Raw genomic sequence first — 9,129 nt, 5'->3', positions numbered from 1 at the left:
ATATGAAGTGGTAGGGTTAGTCTCTAGTGAAAATAAAGTCGCTGCCTAGAATTATTTTAACCCCTTAGCACAGATCCTATGTTATAACTTTACCATCACCCAAAATTGTAATGTCTACAGATGGTGTAACTTCAATCTGCTCATTACCGTGCCGGGCCGCGACAGCGTACCGTGATCATTACACCCTGTGGCCATTCGGAATGCGGGGGGCAGTATAGCACCGCTTTTGCAGAGCAGCGTCTGCCTGTGTCTATGGTCTGTTTGTGCTTCCGTCCTTGCCCGTCCCCCAGTTTTAGTAGTAGTAGAAATACAGTCAGCAAATTGCATGTTTTATTTAGCATTGGGCATTTGATAGGGCATTTGATAATAACACAAGTGTGAGCCCTAAACAAGACCACAACCACAATAACCCAATTTAGGACCATAGGCCTATTCAACCATTTCCACAACCTCACTGATCACAGTTGCTTCATCTGTAATGCCAGGGCTAAGAATAACGAAAATAGCAAAACAGAGTAGGCTAATAAACCGTAATGGAGAGACTGAGGAGACATGAAATCAAGCGGCGGAGTTCGGACCATTTTGAGTGGACCGATGTCGCTTGCTTTGTGTAGCCCTATCAAGCAAGCCTGTCTGTCTCATTTGTGCGATGAGCACAAAAACACAAATTGAACCACTCGTATAGTGTGAGTCAAACAGACATGAACAACATTGTAGCCTAATGAAGTAGTGCCCCGTCATGTCAGCATGAGAGAGGTGATTTTACATTTGGCGACGACATTCCGTCTTTAAAACTGGCGCATGCCGCTTCCCCTATTGCAGGTTATTACCTGATCTACACTGTCGTTACCACAAAAAACAAGGTAGCACAACTTAATACTATTACTAGCCTATATATCTGGTAGCCTAAATAGTAGGTTGAAGACGGGGGTATTATTGGTGCACTGGGTTTTTTTTGCGAAGCAGAGTAATCTGCTTCAGTGTAGCTCATTGTATGTTGATCCCTCCCTCAGTTTTAGGCTACAAGTGGAAAGAGTCAGCCAATTGCGCACGTAACATTGGGTATTTGATAATAACACAAGCGTGATCCCTAAACAAGACCGCCAGTCGACGGTGTTTTGTTTTCATTATTCTGTCCTGCATTCACCGTCTCAATTCCGCTCCAACTTATAGGCTAAGTGATGTCTGTTAATTATTTCTGCACTACCTATTCAAGTCAGGAACGGATATCCTCAGGATAGCCTACGGACTAATAGGTTGAATACGTTTTTTTTTTGTATTGGTGCTTGTGAACATTTCATCCTTTCAATGCGCTGTTGTGCGCGATCGACGGGATTCCGGTTAACTGGGGATGTGATGCACACATGACAATACATCTGTTACACCAGGTGTGGCTAATCATCTGTGATTAGGACTGCAAATTCAGTTGCTTCGGTGGAGATGCGAACCAACAGTAGGCTATGACTGGGGAACTATGACTCCTTCGGAGGCTGGATAACCTGTCGCGCCACGACATGTCACAAAAGGATGTGCAGTCCCGTGCACTGCACTGCTGTAACCCACCCATCCCCCACAGACAAACAAAAAAGATCCTATGTTATAACCTTACCATAACCAAAATTGTAATGTCTATGTGTTAATCTGTTACTTAAGGCTATCGGCACGGTCATAGCAATGATGTTATGATGTAGTTGAGTATTTTCAGCATGTAGTGAATAGGCCCGCCTCAATAGCCGACCTCATCTGCAGTAAGAGGCTACTATACATGAATCATGTCACCAACCGATTTCCTGTCCAACTCTGAATTCCATGTAATGGCTCTGAACTAAACCACTACAATGACATGTCACCGCAGCCCACTGTGTGTGGTGCTGAAATGAGCAGCTTGCCTTAGGCAGGGGTGGGGAACCTACTGTATGTCTCGAGGGCCGTTTGCGGCCCCTTGAGGCCGTCTTCAGTGTTGCCAGAAGTGTCTGATCAAATTTCGCCCAAAAGGTTCTCAAAAACCGCCAAAATGCGCTAAATTCCGCCTAAATTCAACAAATTACATTGACTTCTATGGGCCCAGAACGGCTGGAAAAAAACGCCAAAAGGCCAATTTTTCCCGTTTTCACCCGCCGACGCTCATCCCAATTAGCCCAATTGGGCGGGCTCCCGCCCAATCTGGCAACACTGGCCGTCTTAGCCGGCCCTGATATAATTTGCAATTGATGCAGTTTCACAAACTGTAAAATATGACATGTTGTGGAAAGAAGTCTTGGAAATTACATCGAGTCAAGGTGGCCGCCTTCAATATGGGTTTAAAACGTGGACGACTTCAAAACAGTAAGAGGCTCCTATACATGAATCATGTCACCAACCGATTTCCTGTCCAACTCTGAACTCCATGTAATGGCTCTGAACTAAACCACTACAATGACATGTCGCCGCAGCCCACTGTGTGTGGTGCTGAAATGATAATTGTAGCTGCCCCTAACGCCACGCATTGACTTATGCTCGATGAGAGTGATGTTTACGTATTTTCTTCAAGCAGGGATCTTTCATTTCTTCAACATAAAACACCAAAGCACCAAGACAGCGTGAAAAACTGAAAATAAATAAAATAGTCATCTTTCCAAGCAAATGAATGTCTTAAGGCCAATATCTTTTTCAGTCCGTGAATGTCCATGCGACCTTCATGAAACTTGACATAAACAATCTTACAGGATATTTAGACTTGAAATAAGCACAAAATGTACAGAAAATGCAGTTAACATACCATGTGCTCCTTCTGGCCGGAAAATTAGGAGCTGCTAAGGCTTTACGGACAACTGTTGCAAACGTCTCGGTCCATGAGCTTGGAAGGCCCAAAAGACTGAGGTCTTCCCAATTACTTATTAAATTAGTCACATGACCACCTGTGCACGACATCATGTCACCATTACACGTCAAATTTTGAATTCACATTTTTACACAATTATTTATGAAATACAGAAAGAAAAAGAATATACAAATATCTTAAACCAAAAATATTGCAAGAAAATAATATACAAAAATATATATGCCGCAATTTAATTGTCACTCTTTTTAGCGACAGCTACAATCATCGTACGGCCCTTGGATGACTACAAAACATTTGAAGTGGGCCCTGTGTGTGTGTGTGTATGTGTGTGTGTGTGTGTGTGTGTGTGTGTGTGTGTGTGTGTGTGTGTGTGTGTGTGTGTGTGTGTACTCTCCTCTAAAAAAAGGCAAGTTTGTTGTCAGATGACAAACACAGGCCATCATTTGAATTGCCAATCTCATGGAGCATTTGAACACTTTTGTGCAATGACCACTTAACTCAGTATGGCCAACGGAAGACTTTTTTAGGGTTTTTTGTTTGTTCAGTGTTCCACTTACTACAGAATATGGTACAGTCCAGGTATGCTGCATTTCTGTTGTGACCATGACTTAACACTTGGTGAAGTTTACTATTCTTCAAAAGAAATGATTGATTGTTTCATAATCTTGAAATTGTTTTTGCAGATAGAGAATTTGCGCGCGGCTAACAAAACAAGATGGCCGCCGCCGCCATGTTGCTGCCAGTCGGCGGGCAGGAGACGCTGCGGCGCTTCACACGGGAGTCCCTGGCTGCCATCGAGGCCCGCCTCAATGAGGAGCAGGTCCGGCAAGCCAAGGTTGGTCTGTCTGTAGTCTTTTATGCCATTGGAACCCATTATAAAACAGGGCTATTGAACTACAAATGGTCCAAAATGGGGGCTGTGAGAGTCCCCAAAGTGGGCTAGTCTTTTATGCCATTGAAACCCATTATAAAACAAGGCTGTTACACTACAAATAGCCTAAAAGGGCCATCTATCTATTTTTTGTAATCATTTTTTTTATCTACACAGAGCAACCTACAACACAAATTCTCCCTTGGGGATAAATACAGTCTCCCCCTCTCTGTTCCTATCTCTCTCTCTAACCCTCTCTCTCTCTTTCTCTTCCCCCTCTCTGTTCCTCTCTCTCTCTCTCTCTCTCTAACCCTCTCTCTCTCTTTCTCCACCCCCCTCTCTCTTTCTCTACCCCCTTTCTGTTCCCCTCTCTCTCTCTCTCTCTCTCTCCCTCTCTCTCTCTCTCTCTCTCTCTCTCTCTCTCTCTCTCTCTCTCTCTCTCTCTCTCTCTCTCTCTTTCTCTCTCTCTCTCCATCCCTCCATCAGGATTACCAGGAGGATATGGGTGATGTTGAGGAGCTGAAGCCGCGTGCTGACCTTGAGGCCGGCAAGACGCTGCCTCGCATCTTTGGAGACATCCCGCCCGGCCTGGTGGGCACGCCCCTCGAGGACATCGACCCCTTCTACAAAAACCAAAAGGTGGATAGTGTAGTCTTGTATCCCATTGAAACCCATTATAAGACGTGGCTATTGAACTACAAAAATTACCTCTTCAGGTAGCCCGTCGAGGATGTCGACCCTTTCTACAAAAACCAAAAGGTGGATTGTGTAGTCTTTTCCCATTGAAATCCATTATAAGACGTGGCTATTGAACTTCAAAAATGACATCGACCCTTTCTTCAAAAACCAAAAGGTGATGTAGTGGTATCATGATAAGACATCGACCCTTTCAACAAATCTATCTATCTATCTATCTATCTATCTATCTATCTATCTATCTATCTATCTATCTATCTATCTATCTATCTATCTATCTATCTATCTATCTATCTATCTATCTATCTATCTATCTATCTATCTATCGTGTGAGATATGAGATTGTTGGATAACCCAGAAGTGATATTGTTGCTGTTACTGTTTGCTGTTATCTTGGTAAAGGTTGGGCAAGGTGTGGCACCCCCAGTGGTGTCACTGGGCCTAGCAAACAAAAGGCCTGAAAGTCTAAATGAGAAGTAAATCTCTGGCCAATTACAAAATTTGCTGCCATTGTCTGAGGTTCTAGATTTTTAATACATTTTGGTCGCCGTTTATAGTTACAGTTTTTCTCGATTGGTTTGGCTAATTTCTTGAAACCGAGATGACATTTCTCTAAATTTTGGGTCATTTGGCTAAACATTCTTACACTTCTGCACAACAGTTCAGATAACTAGCAAAATGTCATATACCTCCCAAAACAGCTCATTCTTGCATCAGCACTAAACCTTCTCCCACAGAAATAGTCAGTACCATAAAAATGGCATATATCCTTCTCAATTGGTTTGGCTCATTTGCATTAATTTAGTCATTCTGTCAAAATAAACTGGATGGTTCAGCATAACGGCATGGATCCTCATCACTTGCTCATATCACTCCAAAAACAGTTTACCCGTGTGTCGAAACTGAATTCCTTCCACAGAATGCTGTTTGAAAAAATGTCAAGAAATTAGCCAAATAACAGAGGAAACTGTAGTATACACGGTTGTAAAATTATTTTCTACAAACTAGTAAAGTTACAATACCACCTGGCCTGTTGAACACTGTCATTAATTTACTGTTTACAGTAAAGAAATTCTTAAAATATTATGTCCTTGACTGTTTTGACAATTGTGTAGACTACTTTGCATATGATGACTCACACAATGAAATCATGCTGACATGTTTTGGAGAAGGCAACCATTAGACTGAGAATTGTCTAATTCGTTTTGATAAGACAGGTCAATTTATTTGGAAAATGTGCTAAATGTATGCTCAATGTGTCAACTGTAGGGTACTTGTATATAGCCATCTGCCAAGATGTACTAAACATTTGAGACATGTACAAAGCATTTGAAATTTGATGAAAGCAATGAAAAATGCCATTCTGTTGTGAGAAATTGTAAGTTGGTTTGGAGATTTGTCCGTGTTGTTTTGAGAATGTCATCTCAGTTTCGAGAAATTAGCCAAACCAATCGAGAAAAACTGTAAAGACAGACTTGCAATGTAGAGTAGAGTAGAGTAGAGTAGAGTAGAGTACTCTACTCTACATTGCTAGTCAGTCATCTCAAGGGTGGTCGCCATATATAGTCAATGCTCCTGATATAATACTGTAATCCCCCCTTGAGATGACTGACTAGCAATGTGATTCCAATATGTAGCTGACATGTAAGTAAGTGAATTTGTAAATTTGTCGTGTCATGCGTGTGTGTTGTTGTTGTTTGTTTTGCAGACCTTCATCGTACTAAATCGGGGCAAAGCCATATTCCGCTTCAGTGCCACCCCAGCTCTGTATATCTTCAGCCCTTTCCATCTCATACGAAGGATCGCCCTCAGGATACTGGTGCACTCATATCCTTTTTGTAGTCTTTTATCCCATTGAAACCCATGATAAGACGTGGCAGTTGAACTACAAAAATGGCCTCTTCATGTAGCCTAGCGTATATGGCGCATTCCACTCCCAATCCAAACTAGTAAGAGGTTTGCACTTATCCAACCTCCTACTACGAAAAATGCTTGAAGTGGAAGCTCCAATTAGTGAAGTCGGGGGTGACGCGCACCTCAACAAATTGACGCCCATGGAGCTGTTATTTAAAACAAAAAGTGCAACTCCATTTCTATTTTGTGCAGCTTTTCCAAGCAGCTATTTTAACTCAACATATTCTTTGTGTTATTACATGATATTGTTTCAACAAAAATGAGTAATGTCTATTATTAGACTCTTTTGGCTCGTATCAAAATATCTCGGCAAAGACAGCTAAACTGCAGCGGTTGCCATGGTTGTAGAACTCCCACTTCAACTGTCAGGAACAGGAGCGGAAATATTCAGGTTGGATAAGTGCGATCTCCTACTACGGTAGTTTGGATTGAGACTGGAATGGGCCAATAGTCTTTTTCCCCTTGTTTCCCATTGAAACCCAGAAGACGAGGCAACTGAGTCTTTCCTCCCATTAAAACCCATGCTAATAACTTTTTATTGATAATAAATGAATGTTTATGGTATGGTATTCCTTAATCGCCACACTCTCTTCAGCCTGTTCATCATGTGCACCATTTTGACCAACTGCGTTTTCATGGCACAGTCGGACCCTCCCCACTGGATACAGCACCTCGAGTAAGTCATTGTGACATCATCAAGGGCTCTAGAATTCTCTACACAGTCTCACCCCAAGTAGTCAATTTTTGACTACTCAATTTTTGACACCCCAAGACTGCAATTTTTGACGTCTTGGGTATTCCTTCCACGTCACATTTTGACTATGTCCTCAAAGGCGCCCCCTTGTGGCAGCATAACGTCATTGAGGTTAGGTTTAGGAATAGGTTTAGGATTAGGCCACATAGTCAAAATGTGACGTGGAAGGAATACCCAAGACGTCAAAAATTGCCGTCTGGTCCAAGGTAGTCAGAAATTGACTACTTGGGGTGAGACTGCGTTGGAATTCTACTGTGCTGTAGAGTTCTAGAACTCTAATTCAATTTTAAATGAAAAAAAGGCAGTTGGCCTGCCTGTAGACATATGACATTCCAGACGGACAAAACTGGATACAGTTATGAGATTCTTTAAGTACATAGAGATATGCCAATGTAATAGGTTGCTATGGGCACCTAACATGACCAGGTTCCGCTCTGCCTAAAGGGACGTGTCATAATACTCCTAGCATTGAATAGAACAGTCCTTAGGTCTGCCTAGGTCTGCCTAAAGGGGGATTTCCCCCCTCTCCCCCTTGCAATAATAGAACCCGGAAACAATGGGCCAATGGAACCTCTCTCTCTCTACTCTCTCTGCAGTTATCTCGCGTTAGTCATTGTGATGTCATCAGGGGTTGTATACGTAATTCTAACTTGTAAATAACTGAAGTGGGTTAATTATTTCGGCATTGTATCTCTCTCTACTTTACCGCCAAAAACAAGGTTGATTGTAACACTCATAGTCTCCATTCCTTTTAGAGCTGAGTCAACACTGTGTGTGTGTGTGTGTGTGTGTGTGTGTGTGTGTGTGTGTGTGTGTGTGTGTGTGTGTGTGTGTGTGTGTGTGTGTGTGTGTGTGTGTGTGTGTGTGTTATGGATGACTCTCCACTGCTACAGTAATGCCCCGTGTACATCTGGCGCTACCTACGTGACCCAGGTAGCTGGGGTGGCTGAAGAAGTTTCGCCATGAATTCGTTTTTATTCACTCTGGACGCTGCACTGACATGTTTGATTCAGCTAGTCACATAACGGCTCTGTCTTGACAGCCTGGGACATTCGTCGATATGAATGTTCCAATCGGTTTTCGCCGAATCGCGTCATAGCGAATTCGCTTAAGACTAGCTTGAGTTTAATCGTCAAAATTCGCCCTGGTCGCTCAAGAAGCTTCGCTCCTGGCGAATTCGCTCTGGTAGCTTTATTCGCCTTCCCTCCATAGAGAAACAATGACTTCCGCCGCGCATGTCGCTTAGTTCGCCTTCAATGTACACGGAGCATAACTGGGGCAGCATTAATGATGTGATGCGAGTGTTTGATCAGAGAGATCCCAGAGGGTTTCCAGGTTTTTTCATAGGATGCTTGCCCCTCTCCTGTCCACTTTCTTCCTTCCTTTCGTTCTTCCTTTCGTTCTTCCTTTCTTTCTTTCTTTCTTTCTTTCTTTCTTTCTTTCTTTCTTTCTTTCTTTCTTTCTTTCATTCACTGGTATCGACTCGTTTGAGTCGGTGATTAAGATGTTGGCTTCTCTCTCTCTCTGTCTATCTATCTCCCCCCCACCCCCTTCTCTCTAGGTATACGTTCACTGGTATCTAGTCGGTGTCTAATCTAATCGAGAAGTCGAGAAATCTAATCAAGATTTTGGCCTCTCTCTCTCTCTCTCTCTCTCTCTCACTCTCTCTCTCTCTCTCTCTCTCTCTCTCTCTCACTCTCTCTCTAGGTATACGTTCACTGGTATCTACACCTTTGAGTCGGTGATTAAGATGTTGGCTCGAGGCTTCTGCGTGGGACCCTTCACCTTCCTCCGGGACCCCTGGAACTGGCTGGACTTCAGCGTTATCACCATGGCGTGAGTCACATTTGTAGTCTAGTAGCTCTGTCTTTATAATGGGTTTCAAAGGGAGAAAAGACTACAAATAAAAAGGCTAGTCATCAAAGCATGTTCACGTAACATACACCCTCACGTCACTTTTCTCCTGATATTTGCATCTTCAGGCCCTGACGGCGAGGTTTCCATGAAAACGAAAGACACTTCAGATAAAATATTGTGTCGTTTTCACTCAAAATCACCCTTGTGCAAAAAGCA

The 9,129-nt window shown here is 42.9% G+C and overlaps 1 protein-coding gene across 1 annotated transcript; it reads left to right on the top strand.

Annotated features, from left to right (window-relative positions):
• Nucleotides 1–3,536: 3,536 nt before the first annotated feature.
• Nucleotides 3,537–6,226, top strand: LOC134442403 (sodium channel protein type 4 subunit alpha-like; the record flags this gene model as incomplete). Its single annotated transcript, XM_063192575.1, has 3 exons — nt 3,537–3,668; nt 4,179–4,331; nt 6,097–6,226. Coding segments are annotated over exons 1-3 (415 nt in total), but the record flags the coding sequence as incomplete, so codon positions are not given.
• Nucleotides 6,227–9,129: the final 2,903 nt, after the last annotated feature.

This window comes from Engraulis encrasicolus, unplaced genomic scaffold (genome assembly GCF_034702125.1).
Source record: "Engraulis encrasicolus isolate BLACKSEA-1 unplaced genomic scaffold, IST_EnEncr_1.0 scaffold_151_np1212, whole genome shotgun sequence".
In the NCBI taxonomy this organism is placed as follows: Eukaryota; Metazoa; Chordata; class Actinopteri; order Clupeiformes; family Engraulidae; genus Engraulis; species Engraulis encrasicolus.
This window is presented reverse-complemented; position numbering and strand designations above follow the sequence as displayed.